This window comes from Malaclemys terrapin, chromosome 18, assembly GCF_027887155.1.
Source record: "Malaclemys terrapin pileata isolate rMalTer1 chromosome 18, rMalTer1.hap1, whole genome shotgun sequence".
Classification (NCBI taxonomy): domain Eukaryota; kingdom Metazoa; phylum Chordata; order Testudines; family Emydidae; genus Malaclemys; species Malaclemys terrapin.
Genome location: NC_071522.1, coordinates 4033795 through 4060390, shown reverse-complemented (window position 1 = coordinate 4060390; position 26596 = coordinate 4033795). Strand labels below are relative to the sequence as shown.

The window sequence follows — 26596 nt, the reverse complement described above, 5'->3', positions numbered from 1 at the left end:
ATGCCCTACGTGTTAATATTTAAACTCTCATTTCAGTCTCTGAAGGGTTTAAGCATTTGCCTTGTGCTTTTTGCTGCTAATCTGTCTCTCCCTATCCTTGTAGTCTGAAAATGTCCACTACATTGTTCAAGAGTTTTTACCAGTTACAGTTTTTACCAACCACTATCTTCTTGACTCAGATACTTCACTTAGTGGCATATTGTTATATGGCAGTTACAGAACCCTCAAGAGAATTGCAAAGCAAGTCCTAATGATCAGCTATCAGTATTTTTAACAAGTCTTTTTCTGCAAGGATGTGGGCTGAACAGAGACGTAATGAGGGAGGAAGTGTGTTTCAGAAGGAAACAAAAAATCAGCTGAGGTTAGCAGATGACCTCAGAAGAAAGTTTGAGCGATATTAGACTGCGCAATAGCCTCCACTTCACAAGAAAATTAACAGAAATGTCTTTGCTTGGAAGATTTAAAAACAGACTGGACAAAGAACACTGGAAAATATATCATAGAGAACAATTCTACATTACCTAGGCAGCAAGAGGGTGAACGACTAAGAACTGATAAAATTAGAGGGGGGGGGGGGAATTCTATTATTGATCATCTTTTTTCTCTACTAGTTTTCAAGAATGTTTTCAAAAAGCTCTCTCTCACCTTCTCCATGGTGGTCCAGGCCTGCCGTAATGGAGTAGTAAAACAGTTAGGGAGTGGACCTCCTTCCCTGCAGATATTGGATTCAATTTCTAATCGCACAAAGTCATCAAACCCAAGAGGATGTGTGGCTTGAAGGGAGAAGTACCTGCAGCACAGGGCAGTGGAAGAAAACTATATATAAGACAAGTTTCAAAATGTTCACAGGTGGGCAAAATAACTATCACTAGGTGGCCACTAGCCTCAAAATGAATGTACAACTTATATCCAAAGGTTAGGAAAAAAACCCTGAACTGAGGAAATAAACATTTTTTATAAATATCTCCTCAAATGAGGGAAGAGTAAATGGAATAAAGTACATTATGTGACTGCTTACGGGCAGTGTTGCACACACAATACTATGTTGTAAAGCAAGGAAGCGGCAAGCACTAAGAACCTAAAGCATGTTCTGCACTATTAAACAACTGATTTTAGGGAATTGTGGTGAGATGGTTAGTTTGAAATAGGTCAGGGACTGTTCCCAGCTCCTAACACAGCGATAAATGAATTCAACACAGCTTGTGGCCCTGGGTACTCAAACTTCAGCTTTAGAACAAGCTTTCTGAGAAGCAGTTTAGGAAATCATTATTGTTTTAACATGATTAAAGGCCACCTGCAAGGGTTGGGGTGGCAGTTACATTATTGGTGCCCTTTCTTGTTTCTTTATGAGAGCTAAAGGGAAGTCAAAGGTTGTCCCCCCCCCCACCAAAAAAAGTGGTAATTAAAAAAAGAGTAACTTCTACATATCAAAAATATCAAGTGTTTTCTTACCTGTTTTTCCTGGAGGACTCCTAGGAAGACTAGAGAACTAAAGTGGGAAGCTCTCTCAGCCTTCTGTTGAAGGCATAAGGGTGTCTGAATATTGAAGAGTGAGCTTCGCTCTCAATTGTACATCTGAAGTTTGAATTAAAAACCTATTTAACTCAAAATCCAGAGTTGTACACAGTGAAACAAATCCTTCCCCTCCCAACTGCCCAGGTCTTGTGATGACATAAGGCCATTAGTTCTCCAGCCACCCATAGAGTCCTCTAGCATAAATAGGCTAGACAAGATTCAATATTTCTCATGTAAGAGCATGCAAGATGACTGTCAAAGCTCTTGACTTCTTTGTACACAAGGAATTTTAAAAAGTCAATTTTCCACACATTTACATTGGAGGTCACCTTTAATAAACACGTTCTTCAGCATGTGCCCCTCGGTCCCATACACCAAGCACACAGAAAGCCAAGAATGAAAGATGTTTACTGAACAAGAGAATATCCCTGTGTGCAATGCCACATATGCAAGTACTAGATTTTTCAAACTGGAGCTGTGAAGGCAAATTGTTAGAACAACTCACCTATCATATAAAATCATGGCATCATTCTGTGCCTCCTGCCCATCATACTGGCCCTTTTTGGCAGCAAGCTGAGACTGGAAGTTATCTGCTGCCAACCAGAACTGTAATATATTAACTGCATCTTCCTTTTCCATGTACTGTGAGGGAAATTAAGAAATATGAAATATATTCTTTAAAAGAAGAGAACAGCTTTTAGCTAAGAAGTGGAAGGCGAACATAGGCAGACCTGGTCCCTTTTCAGATACCACTTTTTTTTTCCCTCTCCAAAAAACCTGAATCACATATCGATACACAAGAATTATCTGGGCAGATACCATATAGGACTTCTGGATGCTCAGATGTATTGTTACACAAAGCAGGGATTAACAGTCTATCTTCACTCACAAATACAATAAAAAAATCACTAACAATAAAGGCCAATATTTCAGTCTCAGATGATGCTTGGGTAATTACATGTACCTGTACTGTATGAAAACACACAGGAACACAGAAAAATCATTTTCACATTGTGTGGACTTTATCTTAATGCAACACTATACATGGTGTGGGTGTTTGAGCTTCTTAATCTGTTTCAAGACATATGGGCCAGTGTAGTTTGCAACACTGCTAGGCCATTAAAACAGTTTTGCCCCGCTGACCAGCCCATTTCCCCAAACCTAGAGAGCACTGCTACTGTGAAGATGTTTCAGATTCAAAACATTCACCATGTTCTGGTCTGAAGTCATGCTGGTGAAGCCAACGGAGTTACTCTGGATTTATACCAGCATGACCCAAGTCAGAATCTTGCCCAGTACTTCTTGTCAATGCTTCTTTTGGCAAGATTATAAAATAGCTAAAAGCTAAGGCAAGATTAAACAAGTCTATCTGCTAGCAGTTTACTTTGCAAGAGATTAAGTTGTTGTGCCCATCACTTTGCTACAAAAATTTCTGGTACTTCAGTAGGGCTTTTCAAGATTCTCAAAAAGCTTTACAGATATTAAACCTCCTAGCAGCCCTGTAGGGGTAGGTTAATGAACTGTTTCAATCACAGGATCATAGAACTGGAAGGAACCTCGAAAGGTCATCTAGCCCAATCCCATGCACTCATGGCAGGACTGAGTATTATCTAGACCATTCCTGACAGGTGTTTGTCTAACATGCTCTTAAAAATCTCCAATGATGGAGATTCCACAACCTCCCTAGGCAATTTATTCCAGTGCTTAACAATATCTTGCTACAGAGCAAAAAGAGTGCTATTAAGAAACAGGAGAAGAGATGTGTGAAAGCTCAGCCTAAAATACAACACAGAAATTAGAACATTTGCCGTGATTCTACGCAGAGACAGGAAAAAATAGTTTAATGCATTTTTCCCTAGCACTACATAGATCTGATATTTTCAAGTTATATAAAGGGCTCCTAAAATAAAGCTTTTATGGCATACATGGTTTTATTACACTACACTGAGGGGGTGTAGTGGGGGGATAAACTTACTTCAGAAAAATAGAACAGTGCTGATTCACAGAAGAGTATATCAGCCAGGTAAACAGTCCCACTGGTCAGCACCTCAATCTGGTATTTACAGAAATGGTGACTTCTCAAAAATTCACTAAAGTGCCTGCACATGGACAAAACAATATTAAATATTATTAGCTATCAAGTGCCAACAGCAAAAATGGCATTTTACAAATAAAACCTAGTCCCTACCCCAAGATTCTTAATAATCTAGTCAAATAAAGGCAAAATAGATAAGAAACAATAGTGTGTGGTACGTTCGTATGAACTGGAAGTGGTGTAATTATCTAGCAGTAGCATTTATAAATGACGTCAGGGAAGCAATCATGATCACAGATTTGGAGTAGAAGGGGTTTGGAGCATGAAGACAGATGGTTCCAAGTATAATGGGTGGCACAAAGTGCTTATTACAGTTACTATTCACTTATCAACTGTATAAATATGTTTATTCTTAGATCTATGAAACTGTTTTTGAGCGCAAGAGAAAAGAACACACAACATGATAAAGCCAAACCATGGAATCAACTTACTCTTGTTCCATTGCATTAAACACTATTGACTGTGCAGTAACGAAACAGTTAGGATCCACCTGTCCATCCTCCCCACAAATCTTTGCTGTAAAAGAGACCAGACCAACTTTAATGGGGAGTTGGGTTTATTTAGCTAAAAGAAATCACTGGTGATAAGTCTAATGAAAAAAAAATCAACAGTTCAAGACAACTGGGATTAACCAGTTCTGACTGCTCAAAGAACTTCTTTAAAAGTTTGTTACTTCAAATGTCTATAAAATTAGAAGGATATTCTCATGGTTACGATACTGAACTGGGACTCAGGAGACCTGGGTTCTATTCCTGACTCTCCCAAACATTCCTGTATTAACTTAAGCAAGGTCATTTCTCCTCTATGCTTCAGTTTCCCATCTGCATAATGTGGATTATAAAACTTCCATACTAGAGAGGAGTTTTGAGAAGGTAAATCCCTTAATGTAGTGGCTCTCAACCTTTCCAGATTACTATTCCCTTTTCAGGAGTCTGATTTGTCTTGCGTACCCCCAAGTTTCACCTCACTTATAAACTACTTGTTTACAAAATCAGTGCCACAGCACACAATACAAAAAATACGAAAGTGTCACAGCACACTATTACTGAAAAATTGCTTACTCTCTTATTTTTACCATATATTATAAAATAAATCGATTGGAATATAAATATTGTACTTACATTTCTGTGTATAGTCTATAGAGCAGTATAAACAAGTCATTGTCTGTATGAAATTTTAGTTTTTACTGACTTTGCTAGGCTTTTTATGTAGCCTGTTGTAAAACTAGGCAAATATCTAGATGAGTTGATGTACCCCCGGGAAGACATCTGCATACCCCCCAAGGGTACACATACCCCTGGTTGAGAACCACTGCCTTAACGTATGTGAGGTGCTCAAATGCTACAGAAATAAGCACCATAGAAAAATCTCATAAATAATTGGAGATATCTGAAATAATTAAGTGTATATTTTACAATCTATTTACTGCTGATGTTATAAACTCATAAAAAGTGAACACAATTCTGTTGCATACCAATGCTATTGCTTTTGGGAGATGCAATGGGTCTAGTCAATTGTATCAAATACAGCATGTTCTTACCCACTATGTCATTCCTCATTGCCTCTGTAATAGGTATTGGTTTAGCAGCATCTGGAGAAATATATTTGGTAAAAGTATTAACTGCATCCCGTTCTATACCTAAAAGAAGAAAACACATGTTGAACTTTAGATCCATTGATGTATAGCTATAAAATGAGTAAATGATGTGCATTTTCACCTAGGAACAGGAAGCATCTACTCAAATAGCTCTTCTTTCCTCCAACCTTTTAACTTCCTATTCTACTCTCCGGACAGCAATTCCTATCATGACAGCCTTGTCTCTAGGCACACTCCAGGCTACTGAAAGACCACCATGCACCAGCCAATAGGACTGAATAAGAGGGTTGCAGCTCTCCAATCCCTCACGTCCACCATATGGGCTGAATATACTATCTCCCAAGCCCCCCCAAACCTCAGTAAAGCAAGAATCCTAAGAAAGCTCCCAAACTCTGGCCCTCTTTATAGTTGTGCAGAAAGCTGCCACCTTACAGTGGAATTCTGGTATTTTTTTAAACGGAGGTATCGGAAGTACTACAAGGTCCCATGCACCTATTTTCTGTCATTCATCCATGTTGTCCTAACACCTACTGACAGACACCATCCTTAAATACAGAAAATATGTTATAAGTACAACCCCCTGAAAGAATTAATCAATGAAAAAATAAGTTGCACTACCAGGCTGTGCAACATCAGACACCTATCTTTAGCTTGGCATTACTAATACACAAACTGCATTTGCTTTTAGCCTCAAACACAAAGCTTGCTTAAAGGGTTGTTTCTCTTACCTCCGCTTTCAAGTAATCAAGTCCATAAATGTAATAGATGGAAACCAGAAACTATTTGAATAACACACAATCTAAATGTCACTTCTTAGTATAAAATTCCATTTAATTATATTATATTTCATTAAGACACACTGTTGGAAAACTAATTTGTTTATGACAAACCCTTAATGGGTAATACACTTTCACTTTACTTCTGGAAATTCAGTTGTAAGTTCAGTTTCTTCAGATCAAATGAGTTTGGTAAACATACAAAACTTAATTTATGCTCTTTTGACAAGCTTGTCTTTGGTAACTGGAAATTGTTAATACAGATGAATAGGGAAAGAAAGATAATTTTACGATTACTATTCTGAGTCAGATACTATGCAGAGGGCTTACATTACAACTAGAAACGGTTCCTCTCCTCTTATACACAAGAACATCCAATCAGCAACAACAGAACTAAACATCTTTGTTCCAATTTAAATAAAAATAAAAATTGCCACTAGCTAATTTTAATTTCCATTTAGCAAAAACGTCAAGAACCCCCCAAAATTTGAATGAACTCTGCAGCAAACTCAGTGACAATGTCTAGTATTTCAGACATCTATGCCCAAAACCCTTTAGATTCCTTTAAAAAAAAAAAAGAAAAGAATCTCAGTTCCTGCAAACACCCCCCCACCTTTTTTTTTTTAAATCGTAATAGCAACTAGAGGCCCCAAATAGAACTGGAGTTTCATTGTGCTAGATGCTGTACGAGAGAAATAGTCGCAGTCCTAAAGAGCTTACAATCTAAATACACACGATAGACAAAGGTCAGAGGAAAGGGATGCAACACTCAAGCAGACAATGTGTTGTGAAAGGGATGTTTCATTTTTTGTTTTTGTTTAGACAGACACACATAACTGGGCAGGTCCAGGGTGACGAGAAATGCAGAAGGGGATTACAGGCATGCCACTTACTAACCTACTACCATAAATGATCAAATTACTTTCTGTGCTCCTGCTCACGGTAATAAGTACTACTCCCAGCAGTAAGTGTGTGAAGGATTGAGCCCCAAATTAGAACAAATCAATTATGAGAAGCTTGATCAAATAAATCCAAGACAAAAACATTTTCCGTACACATTCTTGAGAGGATTTGTAATTAGCTATGTTATTTTACAAGATACCATCTATACAGCTTCCAGACCGAGGCAACTATCACCCCCACTTCCCTGTTGTCATTCAAGTTTTGCTACAATTTTTTTAAATAGAAAAGCCATTACAGAGATTGCCTTGATTTCACAAGATTACTCATGTAGGTACAGTTACAATGCCAGAGTATGTAATGGTTTTGAAATCTGTTTGACAGCATAATATTTAACACAAATCTTCAAAAGAGACTTATTCCCATGATACAAAGGGGTTCAGCCTAAACATTGGCCTACACAGTATCTTGACAGTTCCTGCTTTCAGAATTCAATTCTTCCTTTTTTTAAACCCATGCTGCTACTGAGAATTTTTTTTATATTATTATATATAGGGCGAAGGGGGGCATCATTATGAGTCTGATGTTTATTTATCTTAAAGAAAGTTACATGGGATAAATCTAAGGTTAGAGCTCCATCATGGCTCTGTGGTCTAAGCAGGTCTGTTTGTTAGGGTATCAATGCTGAGAGTTCCTTTAGTGACTCAGTTAATAGAACACGAGGTGGTTTTCAAAGTGATCATTTAGCTTCATCCCCCAACCCCTGCCCATCCACCTTTCCAACCCACAAACATTTTCTTTTCTCAGTGAAGCAGAATATCTGTTCTGTTACACCCGTCTAATCTCATTGACTTCAGTGGTCTGATGGAAGTACACGGTATACATCCCTGAATGTTCAGCAGAGGTCGTTTCCAAAGTAACCCATCTACCTTAGTTCACAAATATTTTATGCTGCTGCAAATGCCATTATTTTCTGTGGTACAGATACAAAATTGTTAAAATAGAGAAAGCGTGCACCACTGCTAGTTCTCTGATAGGACAAAATGTTTCAGAGCAATTGCCCTTTTTACCCAGGCCCAGGAATGATTTTGCCCATAACCTTTTAGGGGTTCCACTTCAGTGTCCACTGGTATTAATGTGACCAATATTAACACATTAAACCTATCCCAATTGTAATAAGCCCACATCTTTTGTTTCTCTTTAGGGGAGTGTGTCCATTAAACTATCAATAGTTAGTATGAAGTCTTTAAAATGGAAATTGATAAGATCTAGAGCAACTGCAGATTCGTAAGAGTTTTCCTAGGATTTCAGGATAAGGGAAGCTGCTTGAGGTAGCTATTGTCAGAATCAGACATGAATCTAGCCCAATTAGTCCTCTTAACATGATGATTCTTCATCTCTCCATTTATGCCTTCCCTTGGGAATAGGATTGCTTCTGCAAGAAAATCCACCTACATTGTAAAAAATCTGATTTAATGAGTCTACTTTGAGAATCCTAAAATTCGATTAAGGATTATGTAGCACCATTACGCTGAGCTATTATACTAGCAATAAATTAGCCATTTTCTTTGAAAAAATGTTACATATGTCAGTCAGGTGCACCCATACATTAGGAGTAAAATGTATTTTTAAAAAGGTTTTTATTTACTCTCCCACACTCCTCCACTTGCAGACAAGAGGCAGAGGAACTGGCCATGTAAGAGAACCGCTGATGCACTTACTTTTCATTAGTTTTCCTGACAAGTCCTTTAGTGCAGAAGAGGGGCTGTTTCTGTTTGATACTGTAAGCTTGGAAGAGTCTTGCTGTTCAGCTTGAACAGAATGGGTCCCTGCCTCAGATTTCCCAAGACGAAGTACCCTGGCATTATTGCTATCGTGGCTTGACAGCAAGTGGTTCTGAATGTTGCTAATTCTATCATTCAGGTTTGTTGGTACTGTCTTGGTCATGAGCAGATGGACTGTGCTGGAATCCTCCAACCTCTCATCAAGCAATCCAGTTGGAGAAGATACTGTGGTTTCACGCTGTTTTACTGAGGGAGACACTGGCTCTGCCAATGAGCTCTGTTTGACTGTGTTCAGGCTGTGTGCTCTTATGCGGGACCATGTTGTGGAGTGAAAGCTTTCAGCCTCTAACCAGAATTTAACCAAATGTTCCATTCTACGCAGTGCCATAAACTGGATAAAATAAGGTAGGGCAACACTGTCCTGCAGGACTTGTTCAAGGGTCTTTGAAAGGCTTGATTTGGTCTCTTGAGCCTGATAATTCAGACACGATCGGCCTAAAGAAAAAGCATCAGAGAGTTTACACAATATTCTACATTTAGGCATCTGATATACAATTACCAAAATGCAACTGGTAGAGAGAAAGAAAGGATTCTGAAGTACTCATACAAGTTTGGTGTAAAATGCATTTCCTACCCAACAAGTATTTGGAAAGTGGAAATGCCTACCATTTAAATATATATATATTATTTATATTTGATCAGTCCAGTAAAGTTCTCATCCTATTGTCAAAAAGACAGAAAAATTTGATTATTCAACCAATGTATCAAATATCTAGGCATAAAGAAGCCTTAAGCGACTAATCCTTACAGCCATTTGCTAATGCATGCCTAGATCATGTGAGGTGGGAGTGCATGAAGACCAACCTACTCACACAGACTTTGCTTACTCCACTTTCTGCTACCTATGCTCTATACTTTCACATACTAAATCCATGACATTATAACTGCTACCTTAACTTTCCTCAAACTCTGAATGCATTTTAAAAAACTCTGAAGATAAGCCATAAGAATGCACTGATAACACTTTAGCAACATTGAACGCCCAAGCCTTCCTCTGCTCACAAGCTGCACCATCATCCATGAGTGAAATCAATCTGTGACAGTCAGTGGATGGTACAGTGAGCAGTGCCAAAAGGGCTTTTGAACAGCATGTTTGTTGAGCATTCCGACGTACAATGAGGAAGTTAAATATAAAAAACGCGTTCTCAGTAGTGGTTACTATTTCAAAAGTGTCTAGCCTACAAAATATTGGTAAATAGTCTATTGATTTGTTGGGTCAATCTAAATGGCATTTTGCCTGCTCTGTATAAATAGCTTGTGTGGTTCAGAGAGATCAACTATAAGAACTCTGCAAGATTTACGTTACTTAGCTTGGGCTTGTTTAGATTAAAATAAACAAAATAGACTTTATAATGGATGCCTTCTACCCTTTAGCAAACCTGGTTGTCCTTTCTGACCCAGAGGATGAGGCAGGTGGAATGCACAAGGCACACACCTTTCCTTCTGCACTCTCTGGCAGGGATACAGAGTAGGAGGAACACAGCCTTGGTCTCCTGTTCGGACTTCTCTCTACCATCCTTGTAGCCTGTTACCTAATCAGTTGGCGGGGGCTGCTGTTGTAATTCCAGGTAGGAGACACCACCTGGGCTTTTTAGTGTTTATTTTTTTTAAATTCTCTCTTGCAGTAGGTGTTAGATTCCACCCTGCCAGCAGCTACACGAGGCACAACAAAAATGAGGGGGTCTTGGGAAGCTGGGGGCTAGTCCCTCATCAGCCTTCCAGTCAGTTTTGATTCTTCCCCCTTCAGTTACAGGCTGCTGACTACCAACATTGAGGATCTATGGCCCTAGAGAATGGCAAATTCAAGCCTCTATGTAAGATACCACAATGAATACAATTTAAGAACCTAGGTATTTAAGCTTGTGGCTACTCTGGGGTTAGCCCAATGAAATTTTCCAGTGCCTTAATAAAAAACAAACCGACACCGTCAGAGTAGCCTTAGAGGTCTAGTACAAAGGTACTGCATGCAGCACAAATGGCCACAACGTTTAGTTTGAAGAAAAAGGACGACTCAAAAAAAATATATATTAAGTATAATCGGAATTCACCATAGCCAACCCAAAAATCCATTTATAGAGAGCCCATTGGTGATGAAAAGAGCTCTAAACAGAAAACAAAAAGTGAGAGATCAGAAATCTAATATTTACAGATGTACTAAGCCTAGAGATAAATTAACACCTACCCATGGAGGAACCTGTAATGAAGGAACACAGGAGGGGCCACAGTGGAACAGGCCCATAGCCCATCTAGGGTGCTATCCTCTTTGACAGTGTCATCAATAGTGTTTTATAGGAAGGTACAAGACTTTCATAATATACTTTACTGTAAATAGCTACAGGGCACGGCACATTTCTTTTTGATCCCAACTGGTAACAAGTACGCTTTATACTGAATGGATAGCCCATGTTATTTTACTCTTTGTAGTGTAACTTAGATACTATTCTTGTGTCTAATTTTCTTAACCTTACTATGCTACTTGCCTCAATGCTAACTTGTCCTAGTGATCAGCACATATAATATTCATAGGATATGAAAAGATATGGCTCACTAATATTAGAGAACAGCAAAGTCTTACCTAGGTCTCCAAAATGTGCAGCCTCCATGTGACTTGGCTGCTTCTTAAGAGCAGCTGTCCGACTGCTAGAAAAAGAGTCCATGTTGGCGGAGATGGCATTAATTGCCACATGGCTTGGTCCTGCAGCCTCCAGCAAGGCATGATTTCTAGTGCTTCTTTGAGGGGAATGTACTGGTATTGCAGCTGGAATCAAGACAACAATGATTAAAAGAAAAAAACTTGTAACCTTTTCTACACAGTATCCCATGCTAAGTACCATGAGATGACTTACAGTGTTAGCTCACCTGCATCCTTATTACAACACCATTTGTAGTACAGCATGTCAGTCTCTGCTTAATAATCTGACCAGAGCAGGGGTACTAGAAATAAGTGGGTTCTCCACGCCAAAGATAAGATCACTTTAGCCCGTTTATAGTGTTGCCCATTCTCCTTTATCACATTTGTTCAGCAGATAATAAGGACTCTATGTTTAAGTTTACATTTAGATTTGATCTTGTTCACGTAATTATCAATTACCTGTTGAGGATTTGTGGTCTGTTTTCTATACTTTTAATCTATGGCTGTATGGTTTTGTTTTGCTAAATTAGCTATGTAGAGAATACAATCTAATCTACAACTCTGGGTAAGTATAGTCTCCCTCTCCACTTGTTTGAATGTACATGACTGAATAAACATGAACACAGGCCTGATTCTGGCAAGTAGTCACTGGAAATAATTTGTAAGATATGTGGAGGTTTTCCTTGAATTGAAATATTTGGTACTGAAATTCTGCTTGCTATTCTCCAAGAAGCCTTTGGTATGTATTGCAGACAGGAATGGGAAAACACATGTTCTTCCAAGCCTGTGGGAAGCAGCTAGTTGCTTGGCTGACCACAGCAATTGAAGATTACTTGCTGGAGGACACTGTGTAGAAAAAGAGACCCATCTGATAATGGTTTAACCTTTCTGATTTAGATTTAAGGCTCCTAGCTTTATTATAAGCAGAATTTAAGTTTAATAAACTCTAAGGATGAAATACCTATTCTAAAACTTCTAGATAGTGTTAAATCTCTAACCTCATATGATGCAGATCACTGAAGAGTGCTCTGCCAAACAAGGAAGCTGCTCCCATTTTGCTCAACATCTGCAGTTCTTGTTCTGTAATAAACTGAATTGTATTTGAAGTTTTATTTTACTTTACACAGTGGCCATGTCATAGCCTTTCCTTAGCAATCTGCTTGAACTAATAAGTAGTCATGACTAATAATTGCTAACTTGGTTAGGATCCCTTTGCTTCTTGTACTGCTTCAAAGATAAATCAACATGCTCAAAGATGCTTGTACACTTTTCTGAAAGCCCAGGGAACACTTTAAAAAGCGAAATAAAGTTATATTTGAGGCACATAAAAGCAGCTTAATTATTGTAGCCAGGGCCGGTTCTACTGTTTTTGCCCCCCCAAGCAGCGCGCCGAATTGCCGCCACGAACGGCGGGGGCAGTCCGTGTGCCGTTAGGGCAGCATGCGCATTTCCTCAGCGGCGGCAATTTGGCGGCAGCTTCTGTCTTCAGCCGGAAGACAGAAGCCGCCGAATTGCCCCTGTGGGCAGCTGAACATAGAAGCCGCCGCCGCGGAAACATGAGTGCCGCCCTAACGGCGCACCGACTGCCCCCGCCGTCCACGGCGGTAATTCGGCGCGCTGCTTGAAGCAGCAAAAAACACACATACTGCTGCCCCTTGTAGATTGCCACCCCAAGCACCTGCTTGGAATGCTGGTGCCTGGAGCTGGCCCTGATTGTAGCAATACTCAAGGGAAGCTGAACTAAAAAGTGAACATGTATAAAAATGAAAGAACTGATAAATTAGATGTGTTGTTTTCCCATGTGTTGTTTTCCCAGAGTGTTACCAACAAATCAGGAAAATTTTCTACATTAAGTCATGTAACGACTACAACATTTCTATACTATTTAGTGTAGTATTAGGGTAGCTGCTCTTTCTGAAAAAGATTTGGATCTCCACTCCACTGGTGTAAGTCTGAAGGCACTCCTGACTTCAACTGAGTTACTCCATATTTACATTAGTAAAAGCAAAATCAGAACCTAGCCTCCTGTTCTGTAAGTTAGGCAATGCAAAGTCACATTATCAAAATTGCAAAATAAATTACATACCAGAAAAAGCTCCCAAAAACCTCAGAAAGCAAACTACTGCAGATAAGGAATAATCATTATTTGCAAGGTGATAATTTTGGAATAAAACGCGAGAAAGAATAACTTTCCATGCATCCAGATCTGGTAAGATGATAGTTATCAGGAAAGATTAGTTTTCAATTTACTATAGGCCACCTGGAGACAGATTAACTATTTACTTTTTCTAGTACAAGGTGTGCTCCTCTTCAGTGATAAGGAAATGAACAACTGGTTACAAAAATATGGCAGTGTTGTGGATCTTACTGTCTTTCCATAGAGTTCAGTAAATCTTGAGCTTACTTTTAATTGCTTTTACATCTGTGGTCTTCTCTTGTTCTTTGCCTTTCACTGTAAAATATAAAGGAAGGAATAAAAAGCTATTTCAGGTTTGTGATGGCATGGACTGTTGAAGGAGAATATAAAAATCTCAAACTCAGGACTTGGTGGGTAATGAAAGTAGCAAATAAGCACCTCTTTGTTTTAAAATATATTTGCTATTTTCAACTCTACACATACATCCAGTAGCTGGATGGGGATGTTAAGCTTTTTACACAAAACCTGGTAGTTCATTCTTACGGATTAAATTTCACAAAAATTAAAAGATTTGTATTAATACACGAGCTTTGCGGGATGTTTGTATTATGTAATTTAAACCAACTTAACCAATCTTGTAGGTTGCCTATCTGATTTCTTATTTAAAGTAAATTCAAAATGTAAACTGTTTTCAAAACAAAATTAAAGGATGAACTAGTTGCATTTTAAAACAAAATATTGGCAGATGTTTTCAGTGAACCACACACAGCACACAATTTTGGAAAAGTTATATCCCCACAGTATTATCTGAATACCAGTAGCTGTAGAGACATAAATGGAGCTTGTCCTTGCTCCTGACTTTACACAGCAGTAGGCGATATAGAAATTTACAATAAGTATAATACTGACACAAACAATATTGATCAAATATAAATAATACAATGGTTGACTGAACTTGAAGCACAACAGATGTAAAGGAAAAATGTGGAAGTTTTTAGGAAGAATCTGAAAGAAGAGAACGAGGAAGCCCCAACATAAGGAACAGTATAGAACAAAGCATAAAGACTGAAAGAGGACATAAAGAAGATGACTGAAAAAATAATAAATTTATCAGTGATAATCAAAAAAAGTACACTGGCATGTGTAAAAGGAAAGTCTAATCTCATAATACAGAAGTGCGGGGGGGAAACAGGTTACTATTTTAGGATAATATCAATACAACCAAATAAACTGTTCTATGTAGCATTATGACAGGTGTTTTTGGACGCAGCTTGATTCTTTGTCAAAGACAGACACATACATGTCTACCTACTTACCAGTCCATTCACAGCAAAACTAAAAAACACCAGCAAAACTAAAACCAGCAAACATTTCCATTGGCTAAGAAAGCAAGTAATATGCTCAATTACCGAGGGACAATCTACACTCATTCCTATATTTGCTTTCTACAATCAACTCTGTATAACTTTTCATGAGTGATGTACCCGAGTATTCGGATTCACCTTAATTTGGGTTATTGCTAATTAAGCATTATATGTATTTTATGACTGTAAAAACAAACTTTGTATTTGTGGATAATCTAAACACTATACCCAGATGTGCAGACACTCTTTTCTTAACCTGTATATTATATAATTTAACATTAGCTTTAATAATTTTTTTAAATTTGGATTTTCGTTTGATTCAGCAATGAACAGGTGCAGATTACTTCTGTCTATCTACACTTACACTAGTGACTACATTAGATCATGTAAAATCGATTTCATCTGAGATATTTATGATGACTCAAGTTTTAATTCGTTACGGATTTTCAAGTTTGGCCAATTCTGCATTAGGACCCAGGACCTCTAATGACCCTAAAGGTCTTTTATCAGATCAAGTCCCTAAACTGTATATACTTAAATTAGTGTGAGAGTGGGACCCACTTGTCTAAAACTTCAAGGTTTTGAGAATTATTCCAACTCCTGACACCTGCACTCCCTGACCTCAAAAAAATTAAATTTAGAAGATGTAACTTTCAATGACAAAAAGCAATATGTTCATGACTCCCCAAAACTCTATCATTACATATCCTGGAGAGCAAAAGAGGGCTTATTTATGGATGATTTATCTTTAGATTCAAACAACTGGGACATAAACAATAACAGAAGCCTCGTTACTGAACATTAGACCACAGAGGAGTTAAATAAATAAATAAATATATATATATATATTTTTAAAAAATGTCTAAGATCATTAGTAAATTGACTAAATAGATCACAATTTCACAAGTATATCTGCACTTTTCTTGCTGTGTCATGTTATGTATCTTGCTGCACATTTGCAAATATAGAATCTTACCAGGGACCAGAGATAAAAAGGTAATTTAGCAAGCCAAAAGTCTTACATATTAACAAAGTGCACTGTGTTTGAGCAATGGCTTGCACCATAGAAGACAGCAAAAAAAGGGCAATGTGCCACAGCCTATTTGCTCCAAGATGCATTTCTGCTTGACATGTTTTCTTTCAACTGGTAGCTTTAAAGGCCTGTCCTCAAAACAGTCTCTGACCAATTTACTAGGCAGAAGGTGCTATTGAGCTTTGGCATGGCAGTTGCAACTTCCAGCATTCCCAAGATCAAGCACTTTGCGCCACTGCAAAAAACACAAGTAGTAATTACTTATGCTTTGTGCATGCATCCCATTCACAAACTCTGCATGCTACACATGTTGCACAAGAGGAAAATTTACAAGCTCTTATGCAAAAATAATCTCAAAGTTAGTTGTGGTGGTAACAGTGTAAAACGGGTCCATGCAAGAATTCCATTCTTCAGTCCTTTGTGGCCCTATTCAGCAAGAGACCCCATCAATTAAGAATGGCAAACCTGAGTCTCCCTTCCCACTGTTGAGGAACAAGAAACATTTCACAGAGGAACAATACCAAGAACATGATTGTTGTTAGATTTCTGAACAGCAATCTTAACAGAATTATTTGGTTACTAAGGCTATATTTAATCTCTTTAGTAAAGCAACAGAGGTCAATCTACCAGCAGAGACGGAACCACTCATGACTGAAATGAAAGCCTCTCATGCCAAAGGCAGAAAAACCTGCATTTTACACTACCATAAGGACCCAGTGCATTTGCTAAGATATGTTAGAGCTCTGTTGATTATATTTAACCATCCACGTAGGGGGCCATATCCTGCCACTGATGTATAGACAGAGATCACCACTACCTGTTAATTTTTAAGCTTAACCAAGAAACAAACAAACAGAAAGTGATGACTTGAGTTTATTTAGATGGAATGAATAATTTACCCCCCTCCCGATTATGGTGATTTAAAAAAAAAAATACTAGAAACTTAGTGCATCTTCACTTAAGAGACGATCACCAATTTTAATTTGGCCCCTGCATCCATACATGGGACAATGGCATTGTCCTAGGAAGGGTGATCACTATCTGCAGAATACAAAAACCCTAGATGAAGAAAAGGAACCTGTATTCTGCTTCACCTACAGCACATGCAAGGTCAGCTTCCTCATCTATTCAAGTCATTTCTTCACATATTTACTTCCTGCAGTTTGCATTACTGCCCAAAAGAATATTCAGTTTCTAACAACACAGTACTGTTAATTGAAGTGTATGGCAAATTTGTGGGAATTCAGAGACCTCACAGAGCACCGGATGTGAAGGTCAAACATGTCTCCTCCTCCCCATGCCCTGACATAACTCACAGATAGTATTATCTAAATAATCTAACATTTGGATATTTGCACATCCATCACCTGCAGCCTTATTACAAACTTGACTTATCAGCATAGTTAAGATATATATGCTTTAATTGTGGTGGATGACAGGTTTGACAGATGCTTTCTATCAAGCTGTGAACTTTGTATAGATGATTCCTAAGTAATTGGTGTGGTTAGCTAGAAAAAAAGATTGGTTTAAATCTAGGTGGTACAATTTCTAGTATATATTATCATTCTACCATGGAATTTAAAACATGCTTTGGTATTTATGGTGAACATTTTAGGTTGTATGCTGTTTGGGGCAGGAACTGTCTCGCTCTGTGTGCAAAATGCCTACAAGGGGCAGGAACTGTCTCTCTATGTTTGCCAAGTGCCTACAAAATAAGTACTGTAGGGAGATATCTTAGTCGAAAAAAATCTGCATCTTATGGCTGTAAAAAAATTATTTTTGTCAATTACAAAAAAAAAAACCCTAAAGATCAATTAGGCAAAAAATTATGAAGTCACCAAAATATTTAGGACTCAAGAGTTAAAAATGAAAGTGATATTGAAAACATGCTTGTAACTTCCAGTTACATCTAAATAAATATTTAAGTGCATAAGCTACTAGTGAAAATTTCTTTGGCCTCTACAGGCTGAAAAGGTTACTTACAAATAGCTCATTCATGGAACTCTGGCCTTGAAAATCTTCCAAGTACACTCTATACAAATTATAACTACTAGAATCAAGTCTTTACATTGCAAAATATGACCACATTTTAAAAAAGCTCTTACCCCAATTTAAATATTTTAAATCTTTTAGAGAGGCATTTCAATCTCCAGTTATAGAATTGTTCTGCACAATAGTCAATGCAGCAGCATCAGTCTGACAGCCATTAGAATGGGAAGTATAAATGATGCAGACCCATGAATTGGCAACTCAGCATTTTACATTTATACTAGAGGTTAGCACTTTCATTTTGGAATAGAGTCATTCAAACCTTGATTAAGCAACTTGGGATTCTTGTTTTCCACTTTTTTTTATGTAGACCTTCAATTTATACATGACTGTAGACATTAAAATATTTAAGATGACTAGGTTTTACATAGATTATTGAACACTATTGTCCAGATGAAAATTGTCTGGGAAAATCAGCACATATCCCTTCTAGCACAATAATATTTAACAAATGTAATTTGTTACACTGCATCAGAATAGCATCATTCTCCCTGGGGGGAGGGATAGCTCAGTGGTTTGAGCATTGGCCTGCTAAACCCAGGGTTGTGAGTTCAATCCTTGAGGGGGCCACTTAGGGATCTGGGGAAAATCAGTACTTGGTCCTGCTAGTGAAGGCAGGGGGCTTGACTCGATGACCTCTCGGGGTCCCTTCCAGCTCTATGAGATAGGTATAGGTATATCTCCCTAAAACATTCTCAATACCTGATCCATCAAGTCCAGTCTTAGCTACCTTTAGTGACAGCGATTACTCACTTTCCCTTGTCTTTCATTGTCTAATCGCTTTAGCTAAAGACTGTTAATTGTTCTTTCATGCTAACTTCTCTGTAAAGATAAGTTGTTACTCTTTAACTAGTTATTACCTTACTACCTGTAACATGGCGTAGTTCAAATAGTCACCTTCTACTTAAGTGGTAAGATGGGATGCTTAAGTATTCTAGCATCACTGTCAGCAGCAAGCAGAACAAATTTACAAAGCAATAGTTATAGATATAGGAATGATAGTACATGCATATAGGCTACATTTCAAGGAGTAAAATATCACTACATGAATTCTGCTTTCACCCTGCTGCAGCCAATCTAGCTGGTGTCATATCATGCACTTGAAGCCAATTCTGAACAACAACAATAGCCATGTACATTAGGGTTATAGGTCTGATAGAATTTCCACAGGCAGCCTTCATTTTCAGAGGACTAAGAGGCAGGCTGAGGTGCAGCCTGCCATACAAGGTCTAAGATTTTAATATATTTAGTGAGAAAAATCAGTTTGCCAAGAAGGATGAGCAAATGTAAGCTGTCTTGTATCATTTTATATGTGCATCAGTTAACCCTTCTTCTTACATCATGGCAGGACTGTTTATATTATTTCTAAGATAATAGATGGTGTGTAATTTGGCCTTGAATATCCTCACTAATGAGAATTCCCTAACCACCTATAACCTCCTTTGGCTGCTGGGTCAGATGCCTAACAAATCTTATAGTTACTTTTTTTCCTTCTACTATGCAACCCTAAATTTCCCTAGCCCCTTGCCTTACGGCCCATCTTCATCAACTAAAGATGTAGTTTATTATTTCCCCATGTATAAGATCTCTAGATATTTATAGAAAGTTCTCTCCCTCCTCAGTTTTCACCAAATACACCCCGTTCTCTTCATCTTTCCCAACTTAGTCCCTTATAAAAATACTATAGCAATTTGCTCCAACTATACTGATTTTGGACAGAGTACTTTGGTTTTCAAATGAGGATGTTGGGGGTTATTCAAAACCTTTTATTTGTTTTCTCCAACACCTCCAATTTACACCTTCCCTAAAATGCAGTATCCAAAACTGAAAGCAGCTCTCTCAGGCCTAATCAGTTCTCAGGGCAGCAGACCAACAATCTTCCTTATGTTATATGTAAGGCTACATTTTTACTCACGGGTATTTTTTAGTAAAAGACATGAACAGGTCACGGGCAGTAAACAAAAATTCAAGGTCCATGACCTGTCCATGACTTGTACTATATACCCCTGACTAAATCTTGGGGGATGGTCAGGGGTGCCGCAGGTGCTTGGGGCAGGGCCCAGGGGAAGCTGTGGGTGCTCGGGGCTGGTGCTGGGGGGAGACACCTGCTGGTGCAGATGGGGTGAGGGGGGGTTGGCAGGGCTGGCAGGCTCCTTAACTGCCTCCTTGTGGCTCCCTGGAAGTGGTGACATGTCCCTCCCTCAGCTCCTAGCTCCGTGCGCTGCCCCCAACCCAAGCGCCGGCTCCACAGCTCCCACTGGCCAGGAACCACAGCCAATGGGAGCTGTGGGGGCAGTATCTGCGGGCGGAAGCAGTACGCAGAGCTAGGAGCTGAGGGAAGGACATGTCACCGCTTCTGGGGGAGTCCCCCAAGGTAAGAACCACCCAGAGCCCTCACTCCCTCCTGCGCCCCAACCCCCAACCCTAAGCCCCCTCCCACACCCAAACTCCTGCTGCTGGGGGGGACGGAGGGCAGGAGCCCGAGCCCCGGGCCAGCCACAGCAGCTGCTGAAGTTGCGGTGGTCCCGGAAAGTCACACAATCTGTGACTTCCATGACAAACTCACAGCCTTAGTTATATGATATTTCTATTCATGCAACCTAGAAGAACTGGGTTTTGTTTGCAATAATGTTGCACTATAACATTTAGTTTCAGCCACTTCTGCTAAAACCAATAATCTCAGATCCCTTTAGTCACAGTACTATCAAAATCAGTATCCCTCTATTTTACATTTGACTATTCCTTCCTATAAGAATCTCTTTGCACTTGTCTCTGATGGATTTCACTTTGTTTCCATACCAGTTTATCAAGACAGGGTACCTGTTCCACAATTCACTTTATTATCTACTCTGGGGAAGGTTATTTCATACAAGAGCCTATATAAAAATAACTGCATACAAAAATACTTCAGTGTACAGAGTTGAGGAACATTTTGTATCTGACCATTAGTTCACAGCTGGATCTATATTAGGATTTCATGCTGCTGCCCATCACTATGGTATCTGAGCACCTTCCACGTAATAATTGATGACAACAGCAAAGTCTGTGGTGGACTTCATGGCATCTCTGGAACTTCTCCCATGAAAAGTGGGGGGTTAAAACTGTTTTTCCAGGACTACTGCACTAATCCCCACGCATAAGAGAATTTGTGCTGCTACTTTGGCCTTGAAATCTTGTAATAACGTGTAAAGTACTTCCAGTCATATGTGAAAAATATGAGCCTGGCCAATGAACACTGCTATCTAAACTTATCAAATCTTCTCACCCTCCCAAAACAAAAAATGCAGTTTGGATCCATTTTTCTGTAACAAGACACTTTACAAGAGACTCATATCAGCCACTTAATTGTTGTAGGTTTCAGAGTAGCAGCCGTGTTAGTCTGTATCCGCAAAAAGAACAGGAGTACTTGTGGCACCTTAGAGACTAACAAATTTATTAGAGCATAAGGGCTGTAGTCCACGAAAGCTTATGCTCTAATAAATTTGTTAGTCTCTAAGGTGCCACAAGTACTCCTGTTCTTAATTGTTGTAGAAGCTCTTGAAGGAATGATAGTTTTACTACTTGAACTACAGTATTATCACAGGTTGACAAGACTGATTTTTACACAGACTGCCTAACACACAATAAAACACCTGGATTACCCTTCAAATGTGGAAGTGATTTCCATTTAAAAAAACATTGAGCCTGTGCAAATTAGAGGTGTTGTTATACAACATTCATTTTCTAATGATTCAGACCACTAATACCAACAGGCTTATTTTATTTTCAAAGAACAAGGAAGTAGTAAGACTATAAAATCGACTTGAAAAATGTCAAACATATTTGGCTTTAAAATCTTATATTTTAAGTCATATTGTTACCTTCTGTCTATTAGCCATTTTCAGTTATTATCCAGATACCCCCATTTTCTGTGTCAGATACTGGACACACTTACTGACTAATCAACCATAATCAGAAGAATAGTTAAACATGGAAAATTCTGCTGATTGAAAAATAGCTGTTATAGAAAGCTGTTGAACACCAGGAATTCTAGGAAGTACCTACTGAGCTCCCATAGGACTTGAGAGTTCTTGGCAGCTTTCAGGATCAGACTTTAGTCCCCAAACACTAATAGCAGGCTGAAAATATTTTTCCCCAATCAAAATGTAAGCACCTCTGATTGTATATTTTGAACTGAAAGTACAACAGACTTACTCCAGGTAAAAGTAAGGTTCTACTATTTGTCTTAAAGGGATTCATCTTTTGTAAATTAAATTATATAGAATAGCTCAAACTGTAAAACCCAGAATGCATGTCATTTATTTCAAGTAATGAAAATAATGGTTAGTTTCTTTACGTCATTTTCTTATCACAGGAAGGTTTAGTTACATTTATTGGGGGATGTAACTTCTCTAGAGACTGATTATGAACTGAGGAATTTAGCACCCATATGTTAAAAAAACAAAACACCCTCTATGTTTCAACTGACTGCTTTTAGACCAATTCAGCAACAAAATCTAAACCAGCGGTTCTCAAACTGTGGGTTGGGACCACAAAATGGGTCGCAACCTGTTTTAATGGGGTTGACAGGGCTGGCTTGGACTTGCTGGGGCCCGGGGCCAAAGCCCAAGGGCTTCAGCACTGGGCAGCAAGGGTCGAGGTTACACCCTGCCAGTCCTGGCCTAAAGCCCTTGGCCTTCCACCTTGGCCCCCACACCCAGTGTGGTGGGGCTTGGGCTTTGGCACTCCCACCCAGGGCTCAGGCTTGGGTTCCCCCACCTGGGGTTGTGCAGTAATTTTTGTTGTCAGAAGGGGCTCGCAGTGCAATGAAGTTTGAGAAACCCTGATCTAAACCATTAACTCAATGATTACTCGTACACATTGCACAAAAATAGGAATCAGGAAAATAGGATACTTAAAATATTAATATATTGAGTTATGCTACATAACTTCTGTATAATAAGCTCGTTGGGGCAAGGACTGTATCATCTGTGCTTTTGTCCAGCATTAAGCACAATGGGTGCTTGGGGGCTTTAGGATACTATCACAATACAAATAGCTAATCCGCTGTGTTTTACTATATCATGCAAGTGTTATTTTAATTTGGTAAAATTTAACAAGATAGAGTGGGTTAATGCAAAATTTTATTTGTATTAGTCTACCTAACGAGGAAACAAGAAGTATACAACATGTAATAGTTATCTTTTTTACAGCTGTTAAACCATGCTTTCCTTAAGAAAATGCAAACTCTGACCTTGCTAGTTACAACTATTCTGAGAACCATCCCAGTGAATGAAGCTGCTAGCTGCATCACCAAGGTTTAAAATCAGGATCTATTTCAAAATATGCTTAGATTTCCTGAGGTCACAGCAAGATCCTTGTTACAAGGCAAGGAGAAACTGCAGCAGCCATCTCACTCTGAGATGCAGCAGCCAGGATAAAACAAAGGAGTTGAAACCCATCATAACACCCCAAACCATGCCCTTTTTTTTTTATTTTGGTGAGGTGGAGGGTGGGAAGGAGTCAGGGTTATTTACTGAAAGCAGAGCTGACAGATCCCACTCATTTGGAGCGAGATTCAGTCATTTCAGATTATTTTTTAAACTCTCTTGTTTGAGGATTGTTTGCACTGCAAGCTTCAATCAAATGCTTAATAGTTTTGAAGTCTTCATCAGAGACATCATCATATCTTGGACATCCCTGGAAACATGGAAGGGGAAGCACTTATTGACAGCAGAGAAGGGGAGAGAAAATGAGTGTCCAGAGGGGAAAGAATGTGCAGACCCCTGGCAGGCTGGCTCTCTGGGAGAAGGGAAGGGAGGCTCCTACAATCCCCTGTCCAAGGTCCTGCCTCCTCCTCTGTACCCCAGAGAGCAAAAAGGCCTGGGTCCCACAGCTCAGCCTCTCTACGTGCCCCCAAGAAAGAGCAGTTCCCTCCCTGTCACCTACAGCCGCCCATATCGCCAGGCCACCTGCCCCCCATGTTCCCACCCCCTACCGTTCCCTCTCCTCAGGCCTCCTGCCCCTCAAAGTCCCGTCCCCAGCCCTCCTGCCCCCATGTTATGTTACCTCCCCGTTCTCCCACCTCAGGCCTGCTGCCCCGCCTTCCCCGCAGCCTCCATCCCCATGGCCCTGCCAGCCCGGCGGCCCCCTCACCTTTCCGCCTGAAGAAGGACATGGTGCCGGGGCGGGGAAGGGGGGAGAGCAGCGGGCCGGGCTCCCTATGAATGAGACTCCTTCCTCCTCCTGCCGGCTCCTCTCCCTCCGCCTCTTCCTCCCGCGGAGCAGCCAGCAGCCGCCATATTGTCAACAACCGCCACCGCCAAGCTCCCTCTTCCGGGGGGAACGGAGGAGAGAGGAGAGCGGAGCTCGTGAGGCATCACGGGAAACAGCGGCGCGGCAATACCCGCGGCCTCTTGCCTTCCCTCAAGATGGCTGCCTGGGCGTCAGGCCGCCATGCTAAGTGCGGGAAGCCCGCTTAGATAAGGGCAAAGGGACCCAGAGCCGGTAGCCATCTTGGATAATGGCAAAATGCCCCAGGGCAGGCAGCTATTTTGGATAAGGGCAGAAGGCTCCAGAGAGAGTTAGGCCCAGGCAGCCATCTTGGATAAGGGCAAAAGGCGCCAGAGAGAGTTAGGCCCAGGCAGCCATCTTGGATAAGGGCAGAAGGCGCCAGAGAGAGTTAGGCCCAGTCAGACATCTTGGATAAGGGCAGAAGGCGCCAGAGAGAGTTAGGCCCAGTCAGACATCTTGGATAAGGGCAGAAGGCGCCAGAGAGAGTTAGGCCCAGGCAGCCATCTTGGATAAGGGCAGAAGGCGCCAGAGAGAGTTAGGCCCAGTCAGACATCTTGGATAAGGGCAGAAGGCGCCAGAGAGAGTTAGGCCCAGTCAGACATCTTGGATAAGGGCAAGAAGCCCCAGACGCGGGAAATTGGGGCTTAGGCCTCATGTTTAAGGCTGGGGGTGGAGAAGGAAAATGTCAGTTTCTGCTATGGGGTTAACTCCGCTTTTATGATGTGGCAGTGGTGTGATGTCATCAGGCTTTGATGTAACAGCATCATGCTGCGTCAGGGCGTCCTGGTGCCATGATGCAATGTCCCATTGGGTCAAAATGTCATCATGCTGAGATGTGATGTCATCACGCTGTATTATAACAGCATCACCTGGTCTCAAAACACCACTGACACGGGCCATGGTGCCATGTCAACACATCATCACGGCCATGTAGGGTTGCCAATTGTGGTTGGACATATTCCTGGAGGTTTCATCACATGACATAATCTTTCATTAAAGATAAATCTTTATATCCTGGAGACTCCAGGACAATCCTGGAGGGCTGGCAACCCTACTGCCATGTGCCGTCACAATGGATCAAATCCTTGTTCTTGCCACACTACACCATCACACTGAAGTAGCATCATTGTGGCATTCACAGTGCTTCCATGCTGTGTCAAAATGTCATCAGAGCACAACATGGCTTCATCATTTTGTCTCAAAACGCCCACATACTGGTGTTGTATAGCCAGCAAGAGTTCCCACCCTACTTAGTCTTAGCCAGAACTTAGAGATACTTTGACTTGTGACATTAGGCCGCACAGACTGTGTCAGTTAGTAAGGGTTCACCTGTCTCCAGAACCCTCTTTGTATTCAGACAAGCAAATCTTATTTCTTCTCTACCACAAAGGACATTAGAGTTACGACACAACATTGCCATGATTATTTCTAAAGAGCTGTATAGGTACCAAGTCCTTTACAAACAGTTGAGACAACAGAATGAAATTCTCTGCTCTGAGAAGTATAGAGTCTAATTCTGACCACACGGGAACATAAAAATTGCCATTCTGGATCAAATAAATCGTCCATCTAGCTCAACAGATTCTTTCTGACAGTGGCTTGTATCAGTTGCTTCAGAGGAAAGTATAAAACCCCCCTAATGGACAATTATGGAATAGCCTGCCTCTGGATAAGATTCTGCCAAGCCCCCAATGTAGGTGTAATAATAGCTTCTGGATTCAGTTGATGCTAATATCTTTCACCGATATTGCTACACTATCCTTACAAAGTACCCATCCTGCAAAGACATACAGTATGTACTTAGTTTAACACATTACGAGTAGTCCCGTTTAGTCTAATGAGACTATTTGCAGTGCAAAGAGTTAAGCACTATCTATGTGTTAGCAGGATTGCGGCCCAAGGTCTTACATCGTAACAAACCCTGAGGGTCAGTAGTCACTGGCTACAGTGGATACTATTGCATCTGGCTTATGACCTGAATTAGAATGTTTTTATTCAATGCAATACAAATATTGCAACACAAATAAAGTTTGCAGGCTCAAATGTCCATTTTGGACATGGGAAAATCCTTAAGTAGAAGTTTGAAGGGTGGACCTTAGAAAAACCCAAACCTTTGTTTAATTGCATCATGCAGTCTCAGATATTACACAAATCCTGCTTGAGATTTTTATAAGTAGTTCAAAAATCCTCAAATGAAAGGATATAATATCCCATGGATGACAAGCACAATTAATAGGAAGTAGAATAATAATAAAATAATGATACTTTGTATTCCAAGAGTGCCCAGAAGAGTTTAAGGCTCTTTACAAACATTAACAAATACAACCCTGTGTGATAGCTTTGTATTCTTATTGCAGTTCACAGCTACAGATGGGGAAACT

The 26596-nt window shown here is 40.0% G+C and overlaps 1 protein-coding gene across 2 annotated transcripts in view; it reads right to left on the bottom strand.

Moving 5' to 3' along the window:
• AKAP10 (A-kinase anchoring protein 10) overlaps positions 1–24289 on the bottom strand; it is a 35545-nt gene extending 11256 nt beyond the window's left edge. Inside the window, exons 1-10 of one of the 2 annotated variants that reach the window (XM_054008348.1) lie at positions 24078–24118; positions 13764–13811; positions 12358–12449; positions 11303–11485; positions 8605–9162; positions 5151–5249; positions 4042–4126; positions 3491–3614; positions 2021–2157; positions 646–790 (exon numbers count right to left, since the gene is read on the bottom strand). In XM_054008348.1, coding sequence (XP_053864323.1) covers positions 646–790; positions 2021–2157; positions 3491–3614; positions 4042–4126; positions 5151–5249; positions 8605–9162; positions 11303–11384 — 1230 coding nt within the window. In that variant the 5' untranslated portion in view covers positions 11385–11485; positions 12358–12449; positions 13764–13811; positions 24078–24118. Of the gene's footprint in view, positions 1–645; positions 791–2020; positions 2158–3490; positions 3615–4041; positions 4127–5150; positions 5250–8604; positions 9163–11302; positions 11486–12357; positions 12450–13763; positions 13812–24077 lie in introns of both variants that reach the window. The other variant, XM_054008347.1, reaches the window with a different exon arrangement.
• Between the last annotated feature and the right edge of the window lie 2307 nt (positions 24290–26596).